This window comes from Berghia stephanieae, chromosome 10, assembly GCF_034508935.2.
Source record: "Berghia stephanieae isolate SIO BIC M18660-M18661 chromosome 10, UCSD_Bste_1.3, whole genome shotgun sequence".
Classification (NCBI taxonomy): domain Eukaryota; kingdom Metazoa; phylum Mollusca; class Gastropoda; order Nudibranchia; family Aeolidiidae; genus Berghia; species Berghia stephanieae.
Window position 1 is genome coordinate 33,250,540 of NC_088369.1, and position 17,184 is coordinate 33,267,723.

The 17,184-nt window shown below is 33.7% G+C and overlaps 1 protein-coding gene across 1 annotated transcript; it reads left to right on the top strand.

Annotated features, from left to right (window-relative positions):
- Nucleotides 1-4,359: 4,359 nt before the first annotated feature.
- On the top strand, nt 4,360-16,008 carry LOC144981001 (sperm axonemal maintenance protein CFAP97D1-like). Its single transcript, XM_078929046.1, has 5 exons — nt 4,360-4,588; nt 5,547-5,627; nt 7,197-7,315; nt 9,962-10,142; nt 12,595-16,008. The coding sequence occupies exons 1-5, from the start codon at nt 4,496-4,498 to the stop codon at nt 13,003-13,005; spliced, it is 885 nt and encodes a 294-aa protein (XP_078785172.1). The 5' UTR covers nt 4,360-4,495; the 3' UTR covers nt 13,006-16,008.
- Nucleotides 16,009-17,184: the final 1,176 nt, after the last annotated feature.

Here is a 17,184-nt window from a genome sequence, read left to right on the forward strand (position 1 = left end):
GTGTGTGTGTGTGCGTGCGTGTAAACAAATCCACAGATCAAACTGTGAGGAAGTTTTTGACTAGCTACTTGTCTTTCAGAATGTGGATAAATTGATTGATTCAAATATCATTCCGTCATAAAGAAATGGTTCGTTGAGTAAATAAGATACACCCGTGAATGTTTGGAAACACAATAAGCAGCTTCTAATGGTTTAGATCGACCTTACGTATATATGCAGGCAGGTCTGACATCCGAACCCACTTATGGGCCTAGTTTAACAAATGGACAATATTTTGCGTAATTTTTTTTGAGACTTCCATTACAACATGAGCCCGTGAGGAATTTGATTATCAGACCTGCAAATAAGGTGCACGTCGGTTTACATTAAAAGTTCTGATAATCGACCAATCTTCGAAAACTTTCCCGCCTGGCAGCTGCGTTACATGCACTATGCTCCACAGACTAACGTCCTGTGTTACCTATGCTATACTCTGCAGTATGGATTTTTCTCACGACGAGTGCAAGTGGGGGGGGGGGGGGAAACCGCTCTGCCGTGAGACAGGTCCTGGACCCTGGTCCATAGGCTGCCACTTAATGTCTCCCTTTACTGTGATACAGATTCCGGGAAGCTTCTCTCCCAACTTAGAGGAGATGAATCCTTTCTCTTTCTTTCTTGTCTTAATTTGCAAACCACCTTGTTGTGTAAATGTTGGCGTCTTGATGTTTTACAATTCAGGATGTATTTAAGTGTTATAGTAGTGAATTAGCCTGTCTCTAAACTGTTCCGTGGTGATTGAATTTACGATAGATGGTAGATTGTTCCACATATGTATAGAAGAGGGGAAGAACGACTGTCCATGGTTTTGTATTCGGAAGCGCGGCAGTGGGAATCTTAGATCGTGTCCCCTTGTTACTTGTTCTTGATCTCGTTGTTGCTGGACTAAGGTTGTGAATTACGCGATAGAGCATTGTCAGTTTGGATTGCTTCCTTCGTTGTTCCAAAATTGTCCACTGTAAAGATCGAACCATCTGTGTCACCCCGTCAGTGGTTTTGAAATTGCCTAATGCAAAACGCGTTGCTCTCCTTTGTACCATCTGAAGTTTATCTTTATTTCTTTTCGTGACAATAGGGTCCCAGATAGTGCTTGCGTATTCAACGTCTGTTCTTATTAGCGTTGTAAAAATTGTAATGGCCTTGGTGTAACTGGAGCAGCTGCTTATGTTATGGAATTTGCTTTCTTCGTGATTGTGTCTATATATGGCCATTCCAAGATAGGTTAGTAGTTAGTGTTGATGTTTAGACCAAGGTATTTTGCAGTCTTTACAGAAGAGAATTCGGTATCATGCATCGTATACTTGGTGTAAAGTAGCTTCTTTTTGTTTTCACGCGTAGCACTTCACATTTATCTCGGTTGAAGCTCATTTGTCATGTGTCTGCCCATATTTGAAGATTGTCATGGTCTTGTTGTAGTAGCTTCCTGTCTTCATTGGACTTTATTTTTCGATATAGTAGGCTAATCATCTGCAAAAAGTCGAGCTCTTGATGAGACTACTTCTGGTAAGTCGTTCATGTAAAGCAAAAAGAGTAATCGTCCCATGATGGTACCTTGTGGGACTCCAAAAGTAACCTCCGAAATACCAGACTTTTCCCCTTCCACCAACATCCATTTTTAACGGAATTCTTCCGAGTCGACCCCTATCTCATAATCTCGTCCCCTTTTGGTCTGGCTCTGACCATGGAGGAATGTTTCATGGCTCTATGGCTATGACTCAGTAGTACAGTGTCTCGTATTCTCACAGTAAATGTCAAGCAATTTTAAGCATGATCAGTGACTGGATTGGTGGCAGTGATCGCAGAAAATTTTGGTCCCCACATTGTGTCCTTGGGTTAGGCATGTTAAATACATTACCCGACTCGACTTAAATGTGAATGAGTATCCGGCTATAGGCAGTGACGGATATGAGTACCTGGCTACCGACAGTGACAAATGTTGTAAAAGTATTAATACAAAAAGGGCGTCTAAAAGTCGAATTGTACTGCATGAAATGGAAATAGGGTGTATGGGGGGAATTTTTAAAAAACATTGTGAAGCGCATTTCGCATGGCTAATCAGGGGAAATGTTGTTGTTGTTGTTGTTGTTGTTATCATTATTACGGAGTGTTATTCAACACCGGAAACTCGGGTGTATCTCGTCACCAGGTTATTCGACACCACTTGCCCTTACAGAGAGAATGTCAACATAGCATTCCACATGCGTCTCAATTATCAACTGAGGAAATATCTATCGTTTAGTGAGATATCACTAATTATACTTATTGAGAAAAAAAACTTTTCAAAATGTTATAATATAATACTTTAATAAAATAAAAATATAACCAAAAAACTTTTTTTTTTTTGATGAAAAGTTCACAGTGATGTGTTGCAAAGAATGAAAAATAATAAGGAATGCACCCAAGTCCAAGATTAAATCACTGACTTAACGGTTCGGTAACACAGACAAAAAGATCACTGAGAAACGATTTAATTGGTGCAACACTGTGAACTTTTCGTCAAAATAAGTTTAGTGGTTATGTTTTATTTTATAAAAGTATGTATATTATTATAATAACATTAACATAGATTTCCTCAGTTGATAAGAGAGACGCATGCGCAATGCTATGTTGATGCAAGGGCATGTCTGAATGGTTGTCTGAAGGCAGGGACTAATTAGAATGCTAAGGGATGAAATGATGCAAACGATGAACAATTCGAATGTAAACCTTTCGCCCGTATAGAAATTGTCCAAACGTATAAACAGAATGTAGTGTGCGCTTCTTGTTGGATGAAGTCGTCTGAATGACACGAAAGCCTAGTGCGCCGAGAGGAGCGTAGTGGTTAAGCTGCTTGACTCTTGATTGGAAGTTCCTGGGTTCAAAGCCCAACGGGGACATTTTCTCTCTCTCTCTCTCTCTCTCTCTCTCTCTCTCTCTCTCTCTCTCTCTCTCTCTCTCTCTCTCTCTCTCTCTCTCTCTCTCTCTCTCTTTTCCCCCTCCTTATTTCCTTTATTTTTTTAAACATTTTTTTTTAAAAATTGATTTGTTTATATATTATTGTTCTTTTTATTATTATCATTCTTTCATTTTCTTAATTTTTCTTTCTTTCATTAATTTGTCATTATCATTTACATCAGTATATTTTTACCATGTTTTATAATAATAATGATAATAATAATAATAATAATAATAATAATAATAATAATAATAATAATAATAATAATAATAATAATAATAATAATAATAATAATAATAACAATAATAATAATGATAATAATGATGATGATGATGATAATGGTGATGATGATGATGATGATGATGATGATGATGATGATAATAATAATAATAATAATCATTATTATTATTATTATTATTATTATTATTATTATATATTATTATTATTATTATTATTATTATTATTATTATTATTATTATTGTTATTATTATTATTATTATTATTATTATTATTATTATTATTATTATCTACCAAATAAACAATATTATTGTTGTCACAATAGTAAACTTAAGAAAGTCATTACAATCAAAGGGAAATTTTCTGAGCGACACCTAATATGACCTATCTAGCAGGTAACACTAATATACCTGCCGATTTGTAGGTCTCATGATATGAGCTCATTTTTGCAATGGAGAAACATCTCGTGTTTTAAATCCAAAGCAAAATATTGCCCCTGACAACAATGTTTTTTTTTTTTTTAATTCCACAGAGAGAGAGAGAGAGAGAGAGAGAGAGAGAGAGAGAGAGAGAGAGAGAGAGAGAGAGAGGGGGGGGGGGAGTTGTTCGTGTGCTGGGAGAAAAACCGAGAGTGATAGAAATTACGAGGTTTTTTTTTTTTTGTTTTGTTTTTTTTAAAGTTTTTTTTTTTTAAATTTTGGAATAGACAAAATTCATAGGAAACAACAACAAAATCATCAAACCAAATTTTAGACTCAACTTTTCAGTGTGCCGAATTGTCTGGTGATAATAATATTAGACACCCAAGTTCCGGGTGTCAAATTATCTGGTGACAAAATACTAGACCCGAATTTCGGGTGTCGAATTACACCCCCTTATTATTATTATTATTATTATTATTATTATTATTATTATTATTATTATTATTATTATTATTATTATTATTATTATTATTATTATTATTATTATTATTATTATTATCACTAGTAGTAGTAGTAGTAGTAGTAGTTGTAGTAGTAGTAGTAGTAGAAGTAGTAGTAGTAGTAGTAGTAGTAGTAGTAGTAGTAGTAGTAGTAGTAGTAGTAGTAGTAGTAGTTTGTTTTGTGAAATATATTATATTTGTTTCGCATTTCCACAAACATTTTAAAAACATGGACTTCCTATTTGTCGCCAAGCAAATAGATTGGTCACGTGACAGCAACCTGCCGACGAAAAACAATTCAGCTTGTAAACTATCTAACAGTTTTTGTTCTTTTTTTTTCGGACTTGTAATTCACTAATATCATTATGCATCGGTCATATCAGTCTATCCTCCCGACACACAACAAATTATTACAGAAAAGATGGGACAACACATATTATAACGAACACAGAAGGAAGGTAAGCTTTTTAAATTTGCGCGTTGTTTAGTTTAGTTTGTTCACTGAATTCACTGTCATTCAATTGATTCATTGTTATCTATTATCGTCTAGGGTCTATCTAAGTTCTTGACTGGTTAATTTTTCATTGTTGAAGTTGGAGAATGTATGGATACTCAAATGCCTCTGAACTGTATGCCAGTAATTAATAAATCAAAGGGAGACACTGACGTCAACAAGACTTTCTTCAGGAAGAATCGAACATGTAGACAGACGTCTCTGATCTTCTATTGCTTCTATTTCGTTAGCGACCATACTGGACCATACTGTCGTGAACGGATTTCTCCATTTGGTTCACGATAGGTATAATATAGGAAAAAGTAAAGAAAAAGATTCCACCGAAGTGGGCGTTCTCCGTAAACGTAGAGGCAGAGGGCATACATATATGGGCGGTTAAAAATACCACGAATCCAGGCATCACGCGAATAGTCCGATATTAAAAACAATAAAAATAAAGTCAACACTTGACACATTAATCAATTAACAATCCATTATAAATATCGTAGTAAGAAGAGCTTCGAAAGAGAATGGGAGATCCGTGACGTCACAAACTCACAGGCAGAACTAACACAACAGTGAATGGAACTCACAGGGATACCCAACAGATTATCCAACATGAAAACAATCCACAACAACTTAATATCCAAACAACAACAAACTGGAACAAATTGAAACACAACAATAAGTAAGTTCCCACAATACATCTCTCATACATATCCAGGCCTAGGATTATTACTCTATTTCTATAAAGTGATCAAAGTAGGTTCGATTGGTTACTTTAGATTTAGAGTGTTTTGTTTTTGTTTTTCTTGCCAACTAACTACTACTACTACTACGACGACGACGACGACTAGAACTGATATTAATAGTACTATAAGTACTTTTGATTGTTTTAAAAATGAAATCTTTCTTTATTACAGGTTCGAGATGCTGTTCCTATGGTTGACACAAAAGCACCAAACACATATATGCATTTGCATCTCAAGCTGAAAAAACTTCAGGTGAATAATTAAAATCAAACGCACTCAATAGAAAGGTTATGTTTTACTCAAATTCATAGATTTCAAGACCAAAAATTATTTTTTAAAACGTATTATTCTTTGTTATCAGGCAAAAGGATTGATGTCGATCATAGTGCAATCAATGTTTAATTTTTTTTTAAAAATTATTTTGTTTGTTTTTGTTTTTGGGCCCGGGGGAGGGGGGTATCCCTTGTCCAACCAGCATTGATTCGGTCACTGAGTCTGTCAGATCTTGTGGAAATTACTTTGGAATTGGATTAGATGAGCGACCCGTCCAATGAGTAGCAAACAATGACGACTATCTGGTGGTAGCTTTTCTGAAAATAAGATAATGTTTTGCTCCAGGGACTTTAAGACATTAAAAGACTACTTTAATCATTTTTTTTTTTTGCTTTCTGGATAATTTCTCACGGCATTAACTCATAATTCATTCACCTCTCTCTCTCTATCTCTCTCCCTCTCTCTCTCTCTCTCTCTCTCTCTCTCTCTCTCTCTCTCTCTCTCTCTCTCTCTCTCTCTCTCTCTCTCTCTCTCTCTCTCTCTCTCTCTCTCTCTCTCTCTCTCTCTCTCTCTCTCTCTCTCTCTCTCTCTCTCTCTATCTTTCTCTGTGTGTGTGTGTTGTGTGCAGTTTGTTTCAGTAAATCTTCATTAGTCTCATGGGTGTTCTACAAATGCATCTCATTCCTAACACACTGATGTTTTTCCATACATTCATTGTCAAACTTTCACATCCACATAACATGATGGATCAAACTTGTCTAATACAGAGTTGTTGATGCGTAAGGTGTCAATCAATACATGTGACTGGTGACAAAGGGAAAGACAATGCCAAATGCCAAAAGTTTTATACAATTTTAAAACTCAACCATTTTTTAATGCCATTTGAATCTGCTAATATGACCAAAGGTTTATTCCATATTTGAATAACAAGCATTATGTGAATCATATTATATGTGACTTATCATCACAAAAATCTTTTTTTTCTTTTTTGAGTGTGTGTGTGTGGGAGTGGGGGGGGGGGGGGGGTTCAACCTTCAATACGCGTTGAGTATCTAATTTTGATCATTTTACACTTCCAACTGAATTTGCTTCATCCAGTTCATTCTGACACAATACCAGGTTGACACGGGAGGTTACATATGTTATGATTTCAACAGGTTTCTATTAAACTCCCCGAATTACGCAGCTTTACTATTCCAATTACCAACTTTGTCTCAGTGTAATAATAATAATGAATTGAAATTGATATCTTTCTTGTACCCCACACGTCATTCACTCTAAACTAGTTTGTAATATGATAATATATTAAAAATGATAATGGTGTGCAATATTGGTGAGAGCCAGTGTAGTATCAAAGTTATGTGAGGGCCATTTAATATTGTAAAACTGAAAACAAAGTAAAAAACACTTGGGCTTATGTTCTTTGCATTTTATAAAACAGACAGTTTGGATGATACAATGGCACTGAGGCATACATTAATGATGTTTATGATGTTTTTGTTACATCATTCATAACTGTTACATTTTCATTTAATCATATGTCTTCAGCTTGAGGAGGAGAGGCTTGCAACTATAGAAAGGGACAATCGAATTCTGTTGGAGAAAATGTCTTACATTATGAGGACAAGGGGGAGGGTTGACAACAGAAATAACTATGAATACAAGAGGTATAGTATATTTTAGATATCAATGCCCTGAAAAGACTGCTGTGCATTCCAAAATGCATATATTTATATATTTTTTTATTATTTTAATCCCTATATGACTTTTTTCTCTCTATTCCTCCTCTTCATAGTATTGTACAGGTTTTATACTTCATCAAATAGCTGTTATTTGAACTATTTATTTTCTTAATGTTACTATGATTTTTTAATATATATATATATTTTTTTTACAAGTACACGGATGAATCGGATGACAAAATTGGGATTATTAGAATTACAGTAGAATTACTTTAAACCGAAATTTTGGGGACCTTCTAAGCCATTTCGGTTTAAAGCAAGTTCCCGTTTTGCACTGTTTTTCAAGGGTAGTAACTATTTAAGGAATTTGTTCATTTAATCGTATCATGGGTTTCCCGTTAAATGGAGTTGTTGAATAAATGCTGTCTTCGTAACCATAATTTTTTTTTTTTTTTTTTTTTGTGTGTGTTTTAAAAATATTTTTGGGGGTTTTCGTTTTCAATTCAAAATTGTTGAAAGAGTTGAGTTCGGGATGTCGTGTATTTTACATATCTCCGTCTTGATCAACTTTTTTTTCATAGACTTCACATAGTATTTTGATTTTAAACTCAAATGTGTAAGCACAGTGCTTTCTTTTAGACATCTTTTATTAAAATGCAAAGCTTAAATAAGATCGAAAGTTCTTGTGCGATAATTGATAATGAATGATGTGCAGCTACTTAGAGGTGAAGTGAAATGGAAACGAAAAGGTGTGTCAATGCTAAGCTGTCTACTACACATCTCTCTTTTGTTGAAAAGCCATTAGGTTCAAAGGCCTAATTACATAGAACCTCCCCCCCCCCCTCACACACCCATTTAAACAAAGTGGAAATAAAATGGCATGTCAATGGTAAGTTGTCTACCACCCCCCCCCCCCCCTCCTTATCGTCGTGTTGAAAATCCAGTCAGTTCCAAAGCATCAACACACGAGCGAGAACATCTCGCTTGCGTGATTCTACACCCCAACTCCCCCTCTTACCTCATTTTTTGCCTGCCAGTCAACCGCTGTCTTCCTTTGTGCGATTGTGGTGTGAATGCCCTGGGTGTTGGCCAAGCCCAAGTGCAGTGATTGAAGTGTTTGCCTCCCCCCCCCCCCCCCCCCCCCCAACCACCCATCACCTCATCTTATACTTACGCTCTGTTTAATATCGCCGGGCATTATTACGTGTGGCCACCTTCCCGAATTTTTGAAGACAAATAGAGAGAGAAAAAGGGAAGGTGCTCTCAGGTTGTTTCGGTTTAAAGAAAGTCCTGCTTAGAAGTATTTCGGTTCATCGTAATTATTAATACAAAGATAATGAAGAAACTCGTACAATTTATTAAATTCTTTGCGGTTTAAGGTATTTTTCGGTTTAGCTTCTTTCGGTTTAAAGTAATTTTACTGTACGTAATTATAAGAGCTGTTTGGTTTGTTTTGTTTTTTTTTGTTTGTTTGTTTGTTTTAATTTTTGTGATTTGAGTAACTGCCTCTCTTTTCTTTTCTTTTTTTTTTTTTTAAAGGGCAAGACTCGTTTTTTAGAATCATAATACCTCCCTTTAACTGCAGACATAATTTTCACTTATAGAGCAATACTGCAATAATAACAGGGATGGCGTTCATGTTTCAATGAAAGCCCGAGTCACATTGCTGTCATTGCGCTTATAAAAAAGATTAATTAAACTCAATTTTCAGCTTCTGCTTGACCTTGACTTCATATCATTTGTATCATTCTTAAAATAATTCTCTAGTCACTGCTTCCTTCAGCTCTTCCTCTTCTTCTTCTTCATTCTTCTTACTTATCACCTCTTTCATATTTTAGCAAGTAATATAAGCTAAAGACTATTTGCACCTCAGTTTTCTTGAAATTTTTTTAATCTGTTGGTAACCTTAATTTTTGGTATCCAAAGAAGGAAAAAGGGATTGTTAGTGGTGCTTCAATTTTGAGTTTAGCATTTGGAACTTTATAGGATGACTCCTTGTTCTATAATTCATTTGTTTTTGAGCAGTTCTGGTATTCATGACCAATCGCCCCAAAAAGGTACTATGTCGGGGCAGTTTAGATGGTGAAAATCGAATTTATAGATAGAAATAAGAAACTTGTGCCAACGTTTTATGTTGTTATGAAGAAGAATACCGATTATTTAGGTGCAAAAAGGTAAAATATCATATCTCGTAACATTTTAACTGAAAAAACACTTGTCATTTGGTTCCACCCAATATAATACTGCATTGAAGCAGTAGGTCACAATTTTGAAAAAAAAAGATGTGGCTTTAACTTGTTCTCTGTGCTGCTGCAGGGATTTTCCTTGCCAATGTTCATGCATGGATATTGCATTGTTTCTTGTATTAAAGTTCGACCACTATTTGTGATGCTTTTATTTGGACATTTAAACACTTTTTTTTTTACATTTTGCATAGTAATTGGGTCCCACATATTGCATGCATATTCCAAAACAGATTTCACAAGAGGGGTACAACAATTGAAGTGTAATGTTTATCTGTGTGACTTTGATCTCATAACTTATCTTGTTACGCTATTTGCCTCTAATTATTCTTACTCTCATTGACTTAATGTTTTCAGGAAACAATGATTTTATTTTCTTGTCCTGCAGTTTGAATAGAGAAAAACGTCAACGTGAGTTACTGCGGGTTACCAAAGAAAACCAGGCCATTCTATATCGCATCAACACAAGAAAGGCAGATTATTCTCACAAGAAGTGGCAAGAGGAATGGGAGGAAAACCAGAAATTCATGGACAATATTTCATCATATCCACAAGAATGGTGGATTGCTGTAAGTATCCCTGTGAAGCTGTGATAGAAATGAAAACGAAAGCAAGAAAAAATAATAAGCATCGTTATGATAAAACATGGATGAGAATTTCACTATTTTATACTTTCACACCCGACTCTTTTCCTTTATTTTTTAAATACCAGACTTAATTATCCTTGTCAACTGATTATAACAAATCAAAATATTTTTTTCTCCATACTGTCCCGGAATCATCTTACTATTACTAGTTGTAAAATAGTTCATATTTTGGTAAATGGAACACCAGAGTTTCATCCGTAATTATTCATACCAAAACTTGTACATATTCTTTGTTTTAAATTTTCTTTGACCCTTAAAAATATCATCTTTGTTTCATATCTTAAAACTGTTCTCTATTTTTTAAAATCGATGATATAGCAAGCCTCACTAAACACAAGAATATTTGGAGCTTTTGAGTGAAGTGGGATTGACCTAAACATGAATTTGATATACAACCATGAAATTTTCGGGATCAAATTCTTCATTTCATAGTTTTAACTATATGTTTTGAGAGATAAAAAGCAATGCATCTCTTTCTATATTTTCTAATTCTACAAGGGCAACACCACCCTCTCCTCACGCCCATCTCCAAACTTATAGAAAACAGATCATCGTAAGTTGGTGTTCATTTGGTTTGGTTTATTTGATTTTTAAGACTTTTTCCGTGTTTTCTTTCAAAAAAGATATTTACGACGTTAAAAAAAAAGTTTTAGACCCCTCAGCATTTCATTTTGAATCTCAATAAACAATATAATACTAGTTACAAATGAAAAAATACAATTTGTAATTTGAGTCAGCCTAATATGTCAAGAAAAAAAGCAGATGTAAATTTCATTATTATTTTTTTCATCAACTTGATCAATCACCAATTTTGAAGACATTAGGATTTTTATCTTGTATATATTAAATTTTATTTTATTCCAGACAATCGTTAACAAAAATCAATATCCGCCCTCATTGCTGCTAATGCTGGACACACAACTAAAAATGCAATTTTATTTACAAAATGTTTTGCACAGCCTTTTAACAATAATTTTAAAGATTGACCTTGATATCATGCGATGAAGATTGGATATCTTTTTGAAACATAATTTACAATCTTGATCTAAGTTTTTCGTGAAAAGTTTTTGCCTCAGATTGTGAACACCTTTTAGGGTTTTTAATCATAAAAGCAAGGCATAAAGATTGATAAGTAATTTAGTGATAAATGTCAGTCGACTATATTTTACAGCTTTAAGATAGCTATTATTAATATGATATGCAAGAATGCTAAACATACAAATTTAAGAGTCATGAAATGAGTATCAAGCCGATAGCACGAAAAATAAAGTCATTAAATCACTATAAAATTTAGTTTCAGGAAGAGGATTCAAAATTGATAGGCTATGACAAAATTATATTAAATTAAAGCATTAATTAGCTTGGTGACTCTTTTTTTTTGTTGATGTTTTATATCTACCACATGTCATATGGTATACATGGCCTCTATTTGCAGTCTCCATTCCTGCTTATTTACGGTTGTGGTTTATCCCTGATACTATTTCATCAACTAATAGCACCCTTCTCCTTCAGGACAGTCTACCTCCAAATGTTTTGTTTTTTAAAAATTCTCACAAGCCCAGGATTAAATAGATGATGCGGGCTTTGTAAATTATTATATATTGCATCAAAGCTGCCTCCCCTGAATTGTTCCATAAATGTTTGATGAGGTTAAGACTGGAACTCATTGCAGGCCTTTGCGGTGTTAAGGATACAATTCTTTATTAAGTCAAGCAGCAAGAGGAATTTAGGAAAGGGGGGGGGGGGGGGGGGGGCAGGGAATATTGTATGGTTGAAACATTTTGTTCACATGGTTCACATACAATGTTTTATTTATTATGTAGCATATGTTTTCGTTATAACAATGCGATTAACTCTATTCTAAATTCTAATAAGGCAACGTAAATTTTAAAGCATGACCTCTCGAATAAGTATAAGATAGAGCACAAAGACGTAAATATTAATTAAGGACTGCTTATCTTTAAAATACACTCAAGGTCAAAATGGTCTGTTTGAATTTCGCTATGATTACTTAGAATAATTGCTAAACAATACAAAACATTATTTTATTATCACCTTTCACAGGTGTGATGGGTTTTTTTTAAACACTTTTCACACTGGTAAAAATAGGAAACTATGCAGTGTTGTGTTCTCACCTCTACATTTTTTTTTCATTATGCAATCATAATGGAAAAACTGTTGAAGTAAATTAATAAACGAGAATGAAAAAGAAATGATATTTCAATCCATCTATTTGTTTTGATAAAGGAAACCGGATCATGGTACCAGAAGGAAGCTATGGTTGCAAGAAAGAAAGAATATACAGTGCAGCTTTAATTTGATTTGGACCATTTTATTATATATCATTTTAAATTATTTCCATTTTTTTTTTCAGGAAAAAGAGGATAGCAGAGCTAAGAAAGAGACACCAAGGCAAACAAATAAAGCAGAGGAAAGCACAGAGGACCCTACGACTACAACTGAAGACCAAACAACAGCTGAAGAAGATGAGAAAAAGGCAGAAGAGGAAAGATTAGAAGATGAAAGAAAGAAGAAGCAAGAGGCTGACGCTAAGGAGGCAAGAAGGAAAGAAGAGGAGAGGAAGAAGAAAGAGGAGGAGGAAAGGAAGAAGAAAGAGGAAGAGGAGAGGAAGAAGAAGGAGGAAGAAGAGGAACGTAAGAAGAAGGAAGAAGAGGAGGAGAGAAAGAGGAAAGAGGAGGCTGAACAGAAAGAGAAGGAAGAACAGCAAAACACAAAGGAAGTCCCTGTTGAAGACGATGAACAGAAAGATGAATCACATGCTTAATTATAACTGTTAATGTTTGTTGTCTTGTTACATACTAGAACAATTTCACTCTCATGACACATTCCACTCAAATGCGTTCATTTCATTACAAATGACAGAATTGGAGTAAGACATTAATTGAATTATGGATTCTGCAATATTTGTTAATGTTGTGTTTGAGTATTGGTTGACTTTTTGACCAATTCAACGGTTGATAAGTTTATGACAAAGTTTGTGATACTGTGAAGCCTTTTCATTTCCAGATGCCAAAGCCAGGTCTCATAGTAGAATCTGACTGTTGTTTACGTTCATAATGACCTTTAAAAAATTTAGAATTGAATATTTGTTTGTAAAATCACACTGATAAAACCATATTTTAGCGCATCTATATATTTATTTGGAAATTTGCATTGGAAGGATTACACATGGTTTGCTTTTCGATGTTTTTATTTTCTTCTTTGGCACAATATGTAGTGACCTTTACGGAATGATAGTGATATTTTTATATTATTTAATGACAATTAAATAAATAAGATTTAATGTATTAGTTGAAAAATGTACAATTCTAAACGTATACAGCTTAAAATAAACATTTATCATATTTTTAAAATATCCAAATTAGATTGTAATTGAAATTAAAGTTTCCTGAATTGAAGTTTGTATTGTGATAAACTTGTGCCTTTCAGAATGAAATATCTTCACGAGACGATAGTATCAAATGATTACATTTTTTTGTTGTTAAAATATTAACGTAAATCTGGCGCTTCAACATTTAGTATATAATATAGGTTTGTTACTATTGTCATTGTTTTTGTTTGCACAAATGTCATTGAACTTTATTTTCATTAAACTGGTCAGTTTTTTTTTGTTTTGTTTTGTTTGAAATTGCTCATCAACATATCCTTTATTCGCTGTTCATTAAAGTAATTCAAGATATTTATTGTCTCCCTGCTCACCCTGTCTCACGCTACGGCAATCAACCAATTTATCACTTTTTACAACTTTGCTCATTTCATTTGTTATAATGTTACATTTAATTCTTTTTCTCGAACTCTCATGACACAATTTAACTTCAGTTAATTTATGCACATTTTTTTTGTTGTTGTTGTTTTTTTTTTTGTCTTTTTTTCATCAAGCACATTTTATTTTCAGCATTATTATGATAATCAGTATGAATGTTTGGATGTAACTTTCTGTGATATTTTTCTGTCTGGTCTTCATTTATTAATTTTATTCAATTACACCCAGCATTACATGCTTTACTTATTCACATAACTTTCTTTTTCTTTGCATAAAGTAAGTAGCTACATTCAAAAATTAATATAATGCTTTGTTAAAGAACAAAATATGAAACAATGACACTTGGAGGCAAACAATGAAAATAATCCAACCTGTAATAGTAATATAAGATTTGAAAACTTTTTTTATGAATTACTATCATTTGATTTGATTTATTTGTGGATCAAGAAGTCCTGGAACCCGATATTATCTTTGTATTATTTTTTTTTTTTTTTTACGGAAGCAACTTATCCATTTTTGTAAACAGTTTTCCTTCAGACATTACTTTTTCTTAACTCAGATTCATAACTTTTTCAATGAATGATTTCCAGTAGTTATGGTTCTAGTACCTGATTTACACAGACCGAAGACTGACATTTACATTGATTAATTTGATACTGTAAAATTTTCAGACTGGGTAACCAAAGATAGAAGTTTATTTCCTATCTTTGGAACTAATTTTCAAAAAAGGAAATTCGTAATACAACAAAATCATTTATTTTTTATTGGATGGATTGATTAATGATTTGAAATAAATAATTCGCACATAAGTTTTTGATTTTTGATTTAGACTATTTTTGTACCCATCCGTCCATTCATATTATATTATAGATTTTGTATAGCATTGTATTAAGTATACCTTTATTACTTCAATTTTTATTTTGTGATGCTATTACAATTTTATTGTGTTTTAATCTGTCTCAGAAATAAAATGCAGGTCATTCAGATTTCATTGGTCATTCATTGGTCATCTGTCTCATAAACATACAGTTCATATAAATGGAATAGAAAAGATTACCACTGAATTGGTCACATCTTATTCAGCATCCTAGAACTGGAATATTTACACTCTGCTCAAAATTCATATAAAAAGTAGGTTGTAAAAATGGCAAACCTTATTTCAACACAGCAGTCCATGATTTTGAATGTTTGGGGTGTTATTATGTTTATCATCGGGTGCGTTTTATAGGTGAAAAGCACACTCTTCCTCTAAAATTGTATTTGTAACAACATGATAGTGATAGCAGGCAGAAAGAATTATCAAATAGACAAATAAGAACAGAAATAAACACGACATATGTGATCCTCTACTTCGTTTTGGTATTATGTCGGAATAACAAATTCTGAAACTTGAATTTAAATAGAAATGGTTAGAATGGTACAATATGATACTTGGAGCAACATTTAATCTTCTAATGGGGCAAATGAATTCAAATAAAATCTCAGAACTCAAAGACAATTTTCAGAATCAGGTTCATCCTGACATAATACCATTTTGAGATGAATCATGTATTCCTTTTTAAAATTATTAATATGAGTATGAGTGCACCATCGATGTTACAAATATTGAATCAACTGATTTTAAAAAAATAATTATTTCGTTTTAGATCTTTTTATTTGTCTTCTGTCTCAGGACAGTATTTTAAACTATTTTTATTCACAAAGTTAAGATTCTTATAATCGTGTCACATTCATACATAATAATAAACCATAGCGGTAATTTTACTCTTTTACTTTAACTTTTTGAGGTTATTGTAACGATATATTATTTGCATAATAATCAAAATTTTATTTTACTTTCAGTTTTTACTGACACGTTTAATTTGTGATATTTTAAGGCATTTTAAACTGATTTATTAACATGAAATTCCTTCTGTTGTTACGTGTATGACATGTCTTAGATTATTGATTCATGCATGATGTATGGCAAGAAAACATGAAAAATAAATTTCTTTTCGGATTGAACTGGTATCTGTAGTTTTTTATTTTAACTGGAAAGATGTACAGGTGTCTACGATTACGACACTGTTGGTCATTTGGAGTCCAATGGTACAAAACACACAGCATGTCCTTGTCTTAAAGTACTGTCTTGGACTCACTATAGTATAGCCTAATTAAGTCTAAGAAGTTGTCAATTGGATACCACAATAGTTTTATCAATCTTATGCAATTTATAGTTTCCTCTGTCCATTCAGTATTTGTTGGGTATTTGGCTATGTAAGAAAGTATGTGTAGTTTGCTGTAGGCTTGAATATCATCCAAATGGCAATATGGAGTTGTTATCGTCTATTTGATGCTACAGAAAATGGAATAGCATCTGGCTCTTAAGGATTACTTACTTACTTTACTTAGATGCCTTTCGCGTCTCGACCGAAAGATCGGGTCGCCTTGGCTGTTTCCAGTATTTCCTGTGTGAGGTGTCTCCAATATTGCCGGTCCTCTGCTAGGGTTCTCAGATTTTCAAGGTCCCCTGCCGTTATGAGACTAATGCTTTGTCCAAGTGTTGTGAGGTTTTTGTTTAGGATCACAGGGAGTGTTGTGATCGGTCTTCCTCTGAAAAGGTTCCCGTGTTTTTGGAAGTATCCCGACATGGCTTGGTTAGCTGGTATGTTTTTGTCCTGCGTATTATGTGACCGAAAAGTTGCCATCGTTGTTGTAAAATGTCAAGGGAGATTGGTCTTTCTTTTGTGATCTTATAGAGTGATTCATTTGAGATCTTTTTGGGTATTTGATGTCCAGTACCCTTCTTAGCTGTGTGCGATGGAAGGCATCCAGATGTTCTTCTTCGAATTTTGTCAATGCCCAAGTGCCGCAGTTATACAGAAGTACCGGTTTTACAAGAGCACGGTACAGTTTGTTTGGTTTTTCTCTTTATTTTGTCACCTCTAATCCATACATTGGTGAGTTTACTGAGTGCGGCGTTTGATAGCTGTTTTCTTCTTTGTACATCCTCTGTGTCTCCAATTAGTGAGCCGACTTTCTTTGTTCTTTTCCATTCCTCTTTGTTCCTCGATATTGTATTGAGGGTATTTTGTATGATGTCTATATTTGCTGGTGTTGATCCAATAAAGTCGACATCATCTGCATAGGCGATTTCTCTAGGGATTGCATTCTCAATATGAGTCGTTGGTTTTGGAATGA

Coding starts and splice junctions, on each gene's coding strand:
- LOC144981001 (XM_078929046.1), top strand. CDS start 4,496: ATGCATCGGTCATATCAGTCTATCCTCCCGACACACAACAAATTATTA. Junction 4,589..5,546: donor ATAACGAACACAGAAGGAAG/GTAAGCTTTTTA, acceptor TCTTTATTACAG/GTTCGAGATGCTGTTCCTAT. Junction 7,316..9,961: donor AATAACTATGAATACAAGAG/GTATAGTATATT, acceptor CTTGTCCTGCAG/TTTGAATAGAGAAAAACGTC.